General features: G+C 43.5%; 3 protein-coding genes across 3 annotated transcripts; 2 read left to right on the top strand and 1 right to left on the bottom strand.

The window, feature by feature from the left end:
• The first annotated feature begins 4276 nt into the window (after positions 1–4276).
• Positions 4277–8599, top strand: uck2a (uridine-cytidine kinase 2a). Its single transcript, XM_037469000.2, has 7 exons — positions 4277–4466; positions 5432–5591; positions 5774–5870; positions 6199–6341; positions 6553–6650; positions 6757–6805; positions 7579–8599. Exons 1-7 carry the CDS (start codon positions 4362–4364, stop codon positions 7722–7724), a joined length of 798 nt encoding a protein of 265 aa, XP_037324897.1. The 5' UTR covers positions 4277–4361; the 3' UTR covers positions 7725–8599.
• Positions 8600–9606: 1007 nt separating this feature from the next.
• aatf (apoptosis antagonizing transcription factor) lies at positions 9607–11792 on the bottom strand. The gene has a single exon (XM_037468990.2). The coding sequence runs from the start codon at positions 11571–11573 to the stop codon at positions 9927–9929; it is 1647 nt and encodes a 548-aa protein (XP_037324887.2). The 5' UTR covers positions 11574–11792; the 3' UTR covers positions 9607–9926.
• Positions 11793–11921: 129 nt separating this feature from the next.
• magoh (mago homolog, exon junction complex subunit) lies at positions 11922–13671 on the top strand. Its single transcript, XM_037469002.2, has 5 exons — positions 11922–12122; positions 12455–12513; positions 12897–13007; positions 13282–13364; positions 13455–13671. The coding sequence occupies exons 1-5, from the start codon at positions 12032–12034 to the stop codon at positions 13552–13554; spliced, it is 444 nt and encodes a 147-aa protein (XP_037324899.1). The 5' UTR covers positions 11922–12031; the 3' UTR covers positions 13555–13671.
• Positions 13672–14023: the final 352 nt, after the last annotated feature.

Below are 14023 nucleotides of genomic sequence, written 5' to 3'. Positions count from 1 at the left end.
ATTTGCAGGCGCTCCAGCGCAACCTGTTCAGATGGAGCAAAGACCATAAGATCATCCAGGTAGCATAACAGGCTTGTAAAGTTCTCATCGCCAAAGATTGACATCATCATTCTCATAAAGGTGGCAGGACTGTTTGTGAGGCCTTGGGGCATCCTGTTATATTCATGGAGACCAAATGGGGAAGAAAACGCTGTGTATTTCTTGTCGTCCTCATGCAGCCTGACATTGTAGAAGCCTGATGTGAGGTCCATTGTGGAGAAAAACACATTGCCACCAAGTGCAGCAAGGGAGTCCGTCTGATGAGGTAATGGGTGTGCATCTTTCACTGTTCTTGCATTCAACCACCTGAAGTCATTGCATATGCGGAGATCGCCAGACGGCTTGGCAACCAGGACGAGAGGAGAAGAATACTCGCTCTGAGACTTACGAATTATCCCCAACTCCTCCATCTCATTAAGAGCAGTCCGAAGCTTGTCATAATGGCACGGTGGGACTCTCCTGTATGGGAATCTGAAGGGTTTGTCATCCACCAAACGGATTCTGTGGACAAAATCTGCCGCCTCACCACAGTCCATCTTATGCCTTGAAAAGCTGGATTCATACTGCTCAATGAGCTGCAGGAGCTTATCCTTCCACTTGAGGGAAACTTCACAAGACGAAAGGTCCACATCCTGCAGCCCCATGCCACTCAAGATGCGTGATATCTCCTCTTCTGACCTTGGTGCAGGTGGTGAGCTCTGTGTGCATTGCACATTGGATTGGACGCGATCTGGTTCAGGTAGGTCCTGTACAGAGAGACAGGGGGACACATCTGCAACCTTTGCATTTCTTTTAATGGTGAGGTGCTTCTCTGTGGGATTTAATATCTTGACTGGAACCCAGCCATCTCCCCATAAAGAGGTAACAACTCTTCCCACTAAAATCTGTGCAGGCCTGGCTTTTGACTGGGTGGGTTCTATGACGACCGCCCTTCCCACCGCAGAGATGTCAGATGCAGGAAGTTTAGCCCACACAAGATGTTCAGACATCGGCTTTAGAGTGACACATCTTTTGAGTTTGGCCGTGCCTATTCTGTTTGGCACAGCTTCACCTTCCCATCCATCCGAGTAAGACAGCAGGGATGTCAAATGGGGCAGCATATCATCTCGAGCATTGTTCTCTGGAGATGTGATGTTTTGGCCAGTAACAGTTTCTTCCATCCGGGGTATGAGCCACTTGATGGCATTGCTACCTAGAATCATCTCATCAGTTTGTCCTGGTACAACGAGAACAGGAATTATTACTTTATATCCGTAAACTGATGCAGCAAAGTCATACATGGCAGAAGGTGTGACAAGGTGGCCCCCACATCCAACAATGACAAAGTCCTCAGCTGACTTCTTTACCATATCGGGGATGGACTGTGAAAGTTTTGCGGCGGCTGTCTCGCTTATAGTGCATGCCATAGATCCACTATCTATCAATGCTCTGAGAGTATGCCCACCATCAGCTGTCACATCTGTGTAGAATAGACTATCAGTCTTCGAGAGTTTTTGCAAGCGTTGCACAATTAGTGTTTTTTGAGATGCAACTACATTACGGTAGGTGTGGCACAATGTTTCGTAATCATCAATGTCTGTCAAATCCAAGGTGGGAGGCTCACTCACTCGATCTGCGCTGTCCTCCCCTGCACACAGATCATTTAGTTTCCCTGCTGACCATTCCCAGAATGACGTCTTCCTTCCGGGCAGGTGCGTCTTGGATGGCCAGGTAAGTGACACCGGAAACAGAGCCTGTTCTCTCGGCAATGGGTGAGGGCAGAGTGAGAAGCGTCATTACATATGGAACACGGTATCTCATTTAACCCCTCAACTTTCGGGAGTCTGTTGCTGGAATGTGGCCTTTTGTTGACCTGAGTATAACCCGGGCCCTGGAGCAACACCTTCTCTAGCATTCCAACTAACCTCTCCAGAGTAGAGTTCTCTTGATCCACAGCCGTCTTCTGTCCAGGAATGTCTGGGACTGAAGTTACAATATTGCCAACCTCAACTCTATTTATGTCGATTCTGCTAACCCCCTCTGCAGAAGACCTAAATCCCTTCTCCAGATGGTATTCATCTAACACTTCCTGAACCTCACGAGCTGACCATCTATCGATTGTCTTGGACCTAAAAGTAAGTGCTAGATCTTTACTGGGGCAGTGTCTAATGAACATCCGTGTGACTTCAATGCTGGGGCCGTCAAACATCTTTCCCTGCTCCTCAAGACAACTTGCAGCAACATCAGCGGCTCGGTTCAGTCTAAGCCAATACTCATATGGATCTTCCTGTTGTTTCGGTATGGTGGAGTAAAAGTCAGCCAATGGCACAGAAGAGCAATGGCTCGTACTGAAGTGTCTACGAAGGAGCCCGTAGATGGCCTGTGGGTTATGTTGGACATCAACTTCACCGTTTCTTACTCCAAATCTCACAACGTCCTTGGCTCTGCCTCTTAGGTGCATTAGAATTTCCTCAGCCTGATTTTCAACCCGAATGCCACTCTTTCTGATGTAATTTTTCATTGAATCCTCCCATTCCTCGACAGATAGTGTATCTGAAGTCTCCCCTCGAAATACAGGTGGATCCTTGACTCCTCTCTGAGTTACAAGCTGCACTTGGGAAAGATCCAGTGTGCGGCTGGAGTCTTTTGGTTGGGTCGTTTCCTCATGACTTGAATGTACAGAGGCTGCGGGTCTTGACGTGTCGAGATGTGACATAATGCTCTCAGCTAGCTGCTGCCCTATCCGTTGCACAATGGTGCTCATCTGGTCAACTACTCTCCCACTATCCGAGAGAGGGTCTGGAACTGATGTACTAGCGCACTGTGGTGGAGGTAACTCAACTGTAGGCTGATTCTGAGGTGTCACTACCCCCCCACGTCTGAAAGGACTGTGTACCAAATCCTCACCAAAAGCTGTCCTATCTCCGACTTGTTGGTCAGCTAATGAAAAGGGAACCGGTGTGATGTGCAGCCCCCTCCCCCTGCCAAAACTGAGAGGAGTCATGCCAGATGTAGCAAAGACATTAAAACTCATACCTGCTATCAAAATACCCACTCAGTCCTAAAGAAATATGGCAGTTATTAGCTAAATAAGACCGACATTCAAAACCAAAGGACCTCAGCTCCAAGTCGATGCAGCGGAGAGAAGACACCTGCCCGGTCCGGCGTAGTCATGGACGAGTCACGGCACCAATGTAACTCCTATGAAGTGTCCTCTATCTTTTTACTTGCGATTCTGGAGCTCCTGATAAAACAGCGGACACAAATAGAATTTGGGATCACGTGTCTCCTTTTTAATCCTCAATTTAATGAACAAACACTTATGCAATGATCGTATAGTGGTAAATAATAATCATCTAAACAAACTAACATACCTGATAAAACAGCGGACACAAATAGAATTTGGGATCACGTGTCTAGGAGGACGACAGAAAACGGGTGTTAGCTAGCTAACCCGACATTATTACAAACACTAAAACATGTACAAAACATCACATTAATTAATAAAAGACCAAGGCAAATATAAACGAAGATAACAAACATCCAAAATAATAAAGCTACACCATAAATTAATTGTTAAAGTACATAAAGTAAACATTGTTCACGGACATACAAAAAAAAGACGTTACCTCCTTTTTAATCCTCAATTTAATGGAGGATTTTCCCACAATCCCGTTGGTCCGTTGGTCCGTTCAGGTACCACATTAAAACAGTAGATGGCGTAGTTCAGCCATTTTAGCAGGATTTATCCTAACCCATATTAACTATGTTACAAATGCTTACATTGACGAATTACATTAAAACATATCTGTACACACATACATGTATGTGCGTATGTGTATACGCGTATATATATATATATATATATATATATATATATATATATATATATATATACATACGCGTTATATATATATATATATATATATATATATATATATATATATATTTATATTTATATATGTAACTCTGTGTGTGCTCATGTATATATACACACGTGTGAGTGTGCGAGCGTGTGTGTGTCTGTGCGCGCCAGTGTGCGCGCGCGCGCGCGCATTACCGTAAATTGCATGCATGGGCAGATGAGCAGGTGCACCCAAAATCTAAGAAATATACTGAAATAAATACATTTATTCAAACGTGAAACTACGACTATGCAGATTTAGTGGCAATTAGTGAGATTTTGATTTCTTCATCTCGTCGACGTTAGCATCACGATATTACATGTCCCCCCCCCCCCCCCTCGTCGTCACAAAGCATCACCGAATGGGAGGAGCGCGCGAGGAGCTCCCTCACCCCGGCGAGAGTGTTTTTAGAGGGCCGCATCGTGTCGCAGATGAAGCATGGCAGGAGACAGCGAGACAAAGCAAGGTGACCAAGCCGAAAATGAGAGCATTGATCGGCAGCCGTTCCTCATCGGCGTGGCCGGAGGGACAGCCAGCGGGAAGGTGCGTGGCCGTCAAAGCAATTAGACAGACCATATTGACCGTAATGGGTGTTTAGGCAAACTGCTTATATTATATCATAATATGATAACACGTGGGTTGTCCAAATAGGTCATTTATCTTAGGTGATTAAAAATGTGGATATCAGACTTAAGGACTCCCAATATATTGCTGATATGAAAATAGATCTTAATTAGCGTGACCTGCACAGTCAGCTATCAGCACCTGAAACCAGACAACAATAGAACGCATTTACAGCCTCTGAAAGAAGTTCAATATAACCAACCAGCTGTAATTGTTAGCATACATTTATGAATGAAATACTCTGGTGATGATTTTTTGTTTTTCATAATCTGTGTTCTCTGCTGAAACCTGTTTTAACCTCTTTGTGATACTGATGTAACCTCTGTTTCAAGCCCTCACTGCATTGTCACTTGCCCTCATTTCTCAAGCTGGCTCACAGGCACACCAATTGTGTCTTTATTGTCATGAGACTAAACTAAAACTGTTATCATTCGCGATTCAGTATTCACTAAATGTCAGGTCGGTCAATTAGTGATGTTCTCTCTTCTTCAGACCAGACATGGACAGTTTTTTTTAGTTGCTTGCAGCAGGGTCTGTCAGACATTATCTGGACTTCATATACAATAGAAAGCTTGCTTCAACTCGATGTGTGCTTTAAATGTTGTTATCCAAATGTCAGAGAGGTATTCAAGCCATTTTGGACAAGGCCGCTATATGCATTTCCTATTTCTAATGTTGGCCGTGTAGGTGGACATTATAGGTGGTTGAGTCAACACCGTTGTTTTGTGGGTGGGACTTCCCAGTACTGTGCCGTGTTTTTCTCCCACAAGAGTAACCGCTCACAGAGCCACCTGCTCTCCCACACACGCCGCCTGTGTGGGCATCTGTTTGCCAGACTAAGTTTGAGGTTGGCGTATCCCAAGCCACTTTTTTGTGCTCCTTAGTCGTCGGTGTGCAGCAAGATCATGGAGCTGCTGGGCCAGAACGAGATCGACCACCACCAGCGGCAGGTGGCCATCCTCAGCCAAGACAGCTTCTACAGGGTCCTCACCCCGGAGCAGAAGGCCATGGCACTCAAGGGCCAGTTCAACTTTGACCACCCAGGTGTGTCCGTGTTAATCAGCTTGTCACATGCCACAGCAGGGTGATCAATGAAAGGCTGAAACAGCTGTGTGTTTCCTGCGGAACGTCTGCCTTGTGCTCTGAGAGGACCTTCCAGCTGCTAATCTGTATGTATTAAATCCTGCTGCCGGAATGATTTAACGGCTTTGTTCTCTTTTGTATAGATGCCTTTGACTGCGACCTTATAATCTCGACTTTGTGGGACATCAAGGAGGGAAAAACCGTACACATTCCCGTTTATGACTTTGTTTCTCATTCCAGGTGAAAAAGTCGTATCCCTACAGCTACACACTGACACAACATATTTGCATATATATGTTTTAGCCAAGGCACTATTAAAGAGTAGAACTAAATTTAGTGTGTGTATGTATGTATGTGTGTATAATAAATAAATAAATATATATATATATATATATAGCAAATGTTTTTATATATATACATAGCCCTGGACAACTGAATAATTAAATATTGTAAAGATTTTTCCTTTTACAAAGGAAACGTTCACTACAACAAACCATGGCTTGGTTCAATGCACTCTTGGGTTCCAGAGGAACCCTCATGTTTTCATGTGCTGTCTTTTGCGTGGCAGGAAGGAAGAGACGGTGACCGTGTACCCTGCTGACGTGGTGCTGTTCGAGGGCATCCTGATGTTCTATTCTCAGGAGATCCGAGACCTTTTCCAAATGAAGCTGTTTGTGGACACCGACGCGGATACACGTCTATCTCGAAGAGGTGAGACATCCAAGTATGGCAGTTCCCCAACCCCCGCCAAGTCAAGGATGGTTGGACATTTTGGGAAATCCGGCCGGTAGCTTAGGTTGATCCAGAGACTTGGAGGCAGAGGGACACAGCTTTACAGCCTGTGCAGGAAGACCATACGATCCTCAAAGCCATCTATTGTAAGTTAAAGATGACTCTCCCCTGCTCTTATCTCATCTACCAGTGCTGCGTGATATAAGTGATCGGGGACGTGACCTGGAAAGCGTTTTAGCCCAGTACATTACTTTTGTGAAGCCTGCGTTTGAGGAGTTCTGTCTGCCAGTAAGTGCTCTTCTCCGTCTACTGTAACTCTACTCATTGGAATGAATGTGGCCCTGAGCCTCGACTCACAACCCAACCTTTCTGTCCTTTCATTGCCGCTATTCAGACAAAGAAATATGCTGATGTGATCATACCGAGAGGAGTTGATAATCTCGGTGAGTATTTTTGCTTTTGGAGTCCAGATGTTAGACACTTGTTTGAACAGTCTTACCAAAAAGGATACAGCTGTATTTGTTGTTGGCTTCTAAACTGGGAATGGTGTTCTCAAAACATCTGCTACTGTGGAAACCAAACCGATGGGTCTGTTGACTCAAGAAGGGAACTTTGGAACCATCCAAAGGAAACTAAAGTGTACATATCATCAAGCAGGGTACTCAGTTCATGTCCGTTGTGTCTTTTATTCGTATCCAATTGTACCCAGCCACCCCGAGTCTACAGCCATGTTGGCCATGTGGCTGTAATTCTGTTGCATTCACATTCGAGGCATTTATTCCCTCTATAAACATGAGTTTTTTCTCTCGATTGGTAGTTTCAAATCTTCTCCAATACAGCATCATGTTCATTTAGTAAGTGCCAGCAAAATGGAGGATAAAAGAGGGTATGTGTTAGGGAGGTGCTTACCTGTGATCGACAAGTTGCTGCCACGTCATTTGTTCCGACTGATGGGGAAGTCATGGGTTTTACTATAAGTAGTGGATATCTTTTCTATGATTGTCTGAACCACATTTCCGGGGAATCCATCCAGCATTTGTCGATGTTTGGTTTCGTTACGTGCGTGGGATGAAACGGCGGTTTTATCGTTTTATCGTTACCTTCTGGGTTTCAAAGATGTGCCGTGTAGGTTTTTGACTCTGATGTAATGGTCACACAAAGGACACACATACTGTGGCTAAGCCTGACTACACTATCTCTTTGTCTCCTGTTGCAGTTGCCATAAATCTTATTGTCCAGCACATCCAGGATATTCTGAACGGCGGTTTGACGAAGCGGCTGAACGGATGGGTAAATGTTTATGCAACGATGACGACAACCAAGAAGCAGCCAAACATGGAGTCGAGCAGCCGGCCTCACTGAGTGTGTGGGGGGGCAACACTACGGTTAACAAGGCAGGGCTGATTTCCAGGGACACACAAGGCCTCTTTTTGCTATGAAGAAATGAAATCCCTTTTCACGGCGTTTAAAGCCGCCTTCAGTTGTATTTCTCTTCAGTTTGTGTACTATATGTGAGGAGGGATGTGGAAGGATGCAAAGGGGCTAAGTTGCTATTTAATTTCATATTGCTGCTTGCCGTTACCACAGCACTGACGAAGCAGGCGCTGTTATGTCAACACCTGACAGCCTTTAACCAGGCAATGAATGCATTCAAGCGACATGCTGTCTAAAGGCAAGGCCTTACCTTGGCTCACTGCGGTTATAAGGTGCACCGTGTGACCTCTCTTTGGCATTGCAATTGTCATGTCTTTTTTTTTCCAAGATCTGTGTAAATCCTGATTTGACTGGTTCTACTGTATTTTGAAAAAAATGCACTAATGGTTTGATATTTCAGACGTTTGCGTCTTGCGTTGTCTTATCTGAATCTAACAAACTGAATCAGTTATTTGTCAATTTAAACAACCGATTCCCACCTCAAACCATATATGTATGAAATCACCAAAGAGCTGTTTTTGTGTACAGATTTATTTTTATTTCAATGTGATGCTAACGTTACCTTAATTCATTTCATAAGAAGTTGTCACGAAATAACCACAAGGTATTATCTTTCTTTTGAATCCTTTTGAACTGGAATATTCAGATGCGTTGTATCCAGGTTTAATTTGAAAGACACATGGGAAGTTTCTTATTGCACTGAGTTGTTCAAATGTCAACATGTAAAATTGCACTGCAAGTGTTTGATTGGGTTTTTGTCCTATGTACATTTTGTCATGATAAAGTTCTCAGGTACTCTGTTTGCTTTGCGTTGACACATGTTTTTTGTTTGATTCATAAATACATATTTATTTTAAGACTGACGTTTTCCTCATCTACATAATAAAAGGTAAATACCACATGGGTGGCGCCACATTATAGATGCTGAGAAAAGGTTGAAAAGTTAAGTTACTGAAACGGAGAAAAGTGATGATAATGTGGCTGTCGCTAACTTAAAAGCTACCAAGTCATTCTTTGTCTGAATTTTGGGGTCATGCATTTTTGGTGTTCTGCCTCACTGATGACCTCGCAGCCAGTTAGCTGCGCTTCTTTTGTTAAATGTATTTTAAGCTAGCTGAATTGTGTGAATATAGATTTGATATAATGGTGCATTTGCAGTATTGTCTGTAACGCCCGTAATCTGACTGAAGTCAGGTTTGAACATCGAAGTGATGTATGGCTGGAAAATGTCAAAGTGAAAAGGGCCTATGCAATATCTATATTATATATTTTAGATTCACTACGTGTTGGCCAACATGAATCTACATTAATAGTTCTTTTGGTGATATTGCTGATGAGCAAAGCAATATTTAGACAATGATGAGGATTAAAAAACCACAACGTGAATTTGAATTAAATGATGAAATCCCAATACTGAAGATGAGTTGTGTTCATTACGAGTTAGGAACCAGGAATGCATCATGCATGTCTCATATCCATACTGAGTATAACTATGGAAGGTTGAATATAAAGTACAGTAAATACACTACACACGGGTGGCTGCAGTGTACCAAAACAGACTATCTGGTTTAATCATTATTTCCTTGTATGTATGCTGTTGATGGACATACGTTTAAATGATGCAATGCATGTATGTATGGAAAGGACTGCAGATAACTGGAACTTGCTTTAATTTGTTTATTTTCTCATTGAGGATGTATTGTGAAACATCTCAAAGAATAATGTACCAGAAACAAAAAGACATTCTGAATTAGCAGTTTCACAATGCAGGTATTCTATTGTCTGTTAATATAAACCAGTTTTTTTATGGTGCTTTGTTTACTAACTAGAAAAAGAAAAAAAAACATACTATTGAGACAAGTGATGTGCAGAATATACCTTTTACAACAGTTCTCCACCTTCAAAAGAGGTTTCATTTGTACGTATTTTACTTGAATAAAATGATCTTTCTTCCTTAACACGGATGCATTTTGTTTCCTTGGAAAGGACACACAGTGTATAAAAAAGGTATTAATGATATTAATTTGACTCCATGCTCTGACAAAGAGCATCCACGGCCTCAGTCCTCACACAGGCCGCTTTTTTTACATCCTGGCACTTCGGTGTGTACTCCTGAGTACCTCCGACACGTCACTCCCTGACAGCGGAGTTCTGCCCAAAGAGGCCGCGGTACAATTCGCTGCGGGCCTCGTCACTCACCAAGCTGTGGTCAATAGGAGCCATAAAATTCACCAGCTTGCTGTGGATGTCGAATCGGACCTTACGCCCCTTGCTGGCTTTGGTGTCCACCTTCTTTTTGATCTTGCTGCGTAACTTCTGTATGGCCAGCCACTGCCTGCCCATCGCGACCTGGTCATTGGGGTCCGATGCACTCGTCTTGCGCTCAATCAGGTCTCTGAGCAGCTGGTGGTAGAAATCGTCGTCATCGAATATCTCCTCGTCCAGGTCATTCAGATGCGTGTTCGCTTTGAGCTGCTGTTGCAGCTCCTCGCCCTCTGCAGAGATGGTTTCACAGGTGAGAGCAGCGTCCTGTTTTACCCCCAGGACTCTGTATTCTGAGCGTCGGGTCTGCGTGCGCCGCACCAGCCTCTCGTTGTCCATCAGCACCTGCTCCACCTGGGTCAATATGTTTCTGTCGAACGCGCCGAAGCCCTTGCTGCTTTTGCCCATGATCAGCCGGGTTTTGTCATGCCACTTTTGCAGCGTGGCGTCGCGGTACGGCTGGAAAGCGGCAGAACGCTTGGCCATGAAGTCCGGATATTCTGCCATCTCCAGTTTCCGTTTGGGCGCTACACCCATGTGCAGGGGCGCCTCTAGATCCTCATTCTCGTCGCTGTTAATCTCCTCATCTTCATCCGGAGCTTCCGACGTCCCCAGAGCAATGGCTCTCGTGTCTGCGTTTTGGTAGAGCAGCTGGTCGTGAAGCTCCAGCAAGGACCTTTGAAGGGCTTTCAGAGCTTTGTGCGTGTTCTTCAGCTCCCCAGCAAGTTCTGCTCCACCCCTCCTCTTGAACTCTGGGAAGATCTGCGTCTGTGGAAGCTGGTTGGCGGTTACCAGAGCTTTCTGGATTTTGATTCGACCCTCGAGCAGTTGGTCCCACAGGGCCAGCTGGTCCTTCACAGCTTTTCCTTTCTCAACCTCCTTGTCCACTTTGTCTTGAGAAAATGTGCGGGCAGTTACTTCATCCATGGCGTCTTTATCATCGTCCTCGCTCTCCTCCTCGCCACTGTTGTTGTCGTCGTCATCATCATCATCTTCTTCACTCACACCCAAGTCATCCATGTCCTCTGTCAGTTTGTGGAAGTCCACTCCTTGAGGAAGGGTTATGTCTGTAACCTTTGACTTAGATGCCAGTTTAGCATCACTGCCTGCCAACTCCTCCTCCTCATCCTCAAAATCATCTTCATCATCAACTCCCTCATTCCCCAAAGGATCTCCTTCTTCTAGCTCTTCTATGCTCTTTACATCATCATCGTCGTCTTCATCATCTTCATCTTCATCATCGTCGTCGTCGTCGTCGTCACCAGACGCCTCAATATCCATCAGCAGTTGTTTACGAGAGATCTTCTTCCCCACATACCGTTTGTCCGTGTCTGAGAGTAACGATGTGTTGTGCTTTCGCAAGGCACTGAGGCCAACCCCGTCTTCGTCCTCATCTTCATTGAATCCTTCTACCACTTTGGCTTTGGTCAACTCATCGTCGTCATCCTCTGGATCAGCAAACTTAGGCAAAGGATTCAACAAATCCTCAAGCTCAAGAGAAAATGAGCCTGCCATGGATTATAATAATTTAGAACTACCACCACACGTGTCGGAGCCGTTTTCTGGCGAGGGGAGTTATGACATCAGTAATATGCGACGACGAGTAAAAGTCGCGCTCTATTTTTCCCTGAGTTCAGTCTATTTAATGCGGAACCCCTACTCCAAAGGGAATTTGGGTCCAAAAGTCATCAAACTAAATACAAAAGAAAAGAGACTATTTGAAATATGGCCATTTTGAATAAGGGGATTCAATACAAAAACATACGAATTCATTTCAGGTACAGTAATAACGTCCATAGCATAGGTCCATAGTGTAGTGACGAACGCCTGGAAGACATCTTACGGGGCATCAAAATCCTTTAGACCCATGACCAGCTGCGCATGCGTACATGGGTGGCGAGGCAAAGCGCTTCTTGCCGTTCGAGTTTTGTTCCGCGCACTTGGCTTAAGAGCGTACTTTCTGGAGATTCAAAATGTCAACAAGTGACTTCTATTTGAGATATTATGTTGGGCACAAAGGAAAGTTTGGTCACGAGTTTCTGGAATTTGAATTCCGACCCGACGGTAAGTACAATTTGGCGGTAAAGTTAATGTGTTAGCTGCTTCTAAGCTAACGTAGCTAGCCACCTGGTAGTGGCTAGGCCGCAGCCTACTCGAGACGAGTTGCTAGTCGCAGATGATCTCTTTTCTTTCATCCGTGTTTTAATTTGGCTGCAACTAATTCATGTATGAACTGGATTAATACTGCAGGATATAGGTTTACAGATGCAGCACTGTTTTAAGACCTATCCATGCCGTGTGAGCGCCATGTGGCCTCCGGGGATGTTAACAAAACGAGTGTTAAAGTGTTCCGTCGTTTCAAGGTCTTTAACTGTAGACTGAACGTTTTCTTTCAGGTAAACTGAGGTACGCGAACAACAGCAACTACAAGAATGACGTCATGATCAGGAAGGAGGTACGTTGGTGTGCATAAGCAAGTTACTGTAAACCCAATAATACGCAGTAATTGTGTCTGGGTTGCTTTCATTGTTGAATGAATCTCCCGTCAACAAACGACATACGTCTTTGACTAGATTCGGGGTGCTTTCACGCATTATTGTATTATTGTATGTAACACGCACTCAGTGTTGTGGTTGGTCCTTAAGGGGCTTGGTGGTCATGGTTTACAATGCAGTGATTCTCAGTCAAAACACAGTATAAAAGCTAAAACCTGATTTTGGTGTTAAGAAAATCAGATGTGCATATAATAAATCCTCACACGACATATCCGTGTTACACCCGGCTCCACACATTTATAAAGTTTGACCCTGTCCATCTTTGTGCTTTGTACCAACCCAGGCATACGTACACAAGAGTGTGATGGAGGAGCTAAAGAGGATCATTGATGACAGTGAGATCACCAAGGAAGACGACGCTCTGTGGCCTCCTCCCGACAGAGTTGGCAGACAGGTTTGTCACTCGTATTCATCATGAGTGACCAGATAATGTGATCTACTAAAATATGTTCTGTCCATTTCTGTCTTAGAAAACATTTTTTGTTTTGACCTGATGTATTCTAAATAGGGTCACAAACTTGTACAGCACATGTAGACGACCACATTTCTCAACATTTGATTTGACATAAGTTATTTCTTCAATAATCACATAGTCGGACACATGAAAGATTTTCGATGGCTTTGGCCATAAAAGTTATTGAAGCCTTTCTTTGCCCTAATTTTCACAGGAACTGGAGATTGTCATTGGAGACGAGCACATTTCATTCACAACTTCCAAAATTGGCTCTTTGATTGACGTCAACCAGTCAAAGTGAGTAATGCACCCAGTCCCGGGGAAGGGAGTCACTGTATATTTGCTAGTGACAAATAGCTTAACTTTCAAAATGGCTCTTTGTTTCAGGGACCCTGAAGGTCTTCGCGTGTTCTATTACCTGGTGCAAGATCTGAAATGCCTTGTATTCAGTCTCATCGGCCTACACTTCAAGATCAAGCCCATCTAAATGTGGATTTTGCTCATTTTAATTGATTTAGGTAATTTTTCTGTTGTTGTACTACCGTATTTGTACATTTGTTTTGAGTGGAACTTTTTTTATTCTAAATAAAGGGTGACAAAAATATTCTACTTCTCTAAGCTACTCTTAATGTGCCTTAATGCCTTACCCTTTATTCTACATTTTATAGTATATATTTTATTCTAGAGAATAGAAAGGCTTTAAGTAAAATATTGTTATTGAAGCATATTTTGTAAATGTAATCATTTTTTAAAATTGATTCAAACTCATCAAAAAAGCTTTAAATGACAATACTAGTTTAAACGAAAGTTGTTAAAGTGACAAACCTCAATTGTGCTGTTGAATTAAAATTTTAAAAGAAGTTGAAACTAATCTGTACTGCAGAGAAGTTTTAAATCTGTGAAACTGCATAAATATTACCAGCACACTGAAAATTGTCACTTTATACTATAACTCA

Source organism: Pungitius pungitius, chromosome 7, assembly GCF_949316345.1.
Source record: "Pungitius pungitius chromosome 7, fPunPun2.1, whole genome shotgun sequence".
NCBI lineage: Eukaryota > Metazoa > Chordata > Actinopteri > Perciformes > Gasterosteidae > Pungitius > Pungitius pungitius.
The sequence above is the reverse complement of the archived record's forward strand: the minus strand, read 5'-3'. Positions and strand labels throughout refer to the sequence as shown.

Bases quoted from the DNA above. Each gene is read 5' to 3' on its own strand.
- uck2a (XM_037469000.2), top strand. From the start codon at position 4,362: ATGGCAGGAGACAGCGAGACAAAGCAAGGTGACCAAGCCGAAAATGAG. The intron at 5,871-6,198 runs GTGAAAAAGTCG...TTTGCGTGGCAG, and splicing joins GACTTTGTTTCTCATTCCAG to GAAGGAAGAGACGGTGACCG. The intron at 6,342-6,552 runs GTGAGACATCCA...CTCATCTACCAG, and splicing joins TACACGTCTATCTCGAAGAG to TGCTGCGTGATATAAGTGAT.
- aatf (XM_037468990.2), bottom strand. From the start codon at position 11,573: ATGGCAGGCTCATTTTCTCTTGAGCTTGAGGATTTGTTGAATCCTTTG.
- magoh (XM_037469002.2), top strand. From the start codon at position 12,032: ATGTCAACAAGTGACTTCTATTTGAGATATTATGTTGGGCACAAAGGA. The intron at 12,514-12,896 runs GTACGTTGGTGT...GTACCAACCCAG, and splicing joins ACGTCATGATCAGGAAGGAG to GCATACGTACACAAGAGTGT. The intron at 13,365-13,454 runs GTGAGTAATGCA...TCTTTGTTTCAG, and splicing joins ATTGACGTCAACCAGTCAAA to GGACCCTGAAGGTCTTCGCG.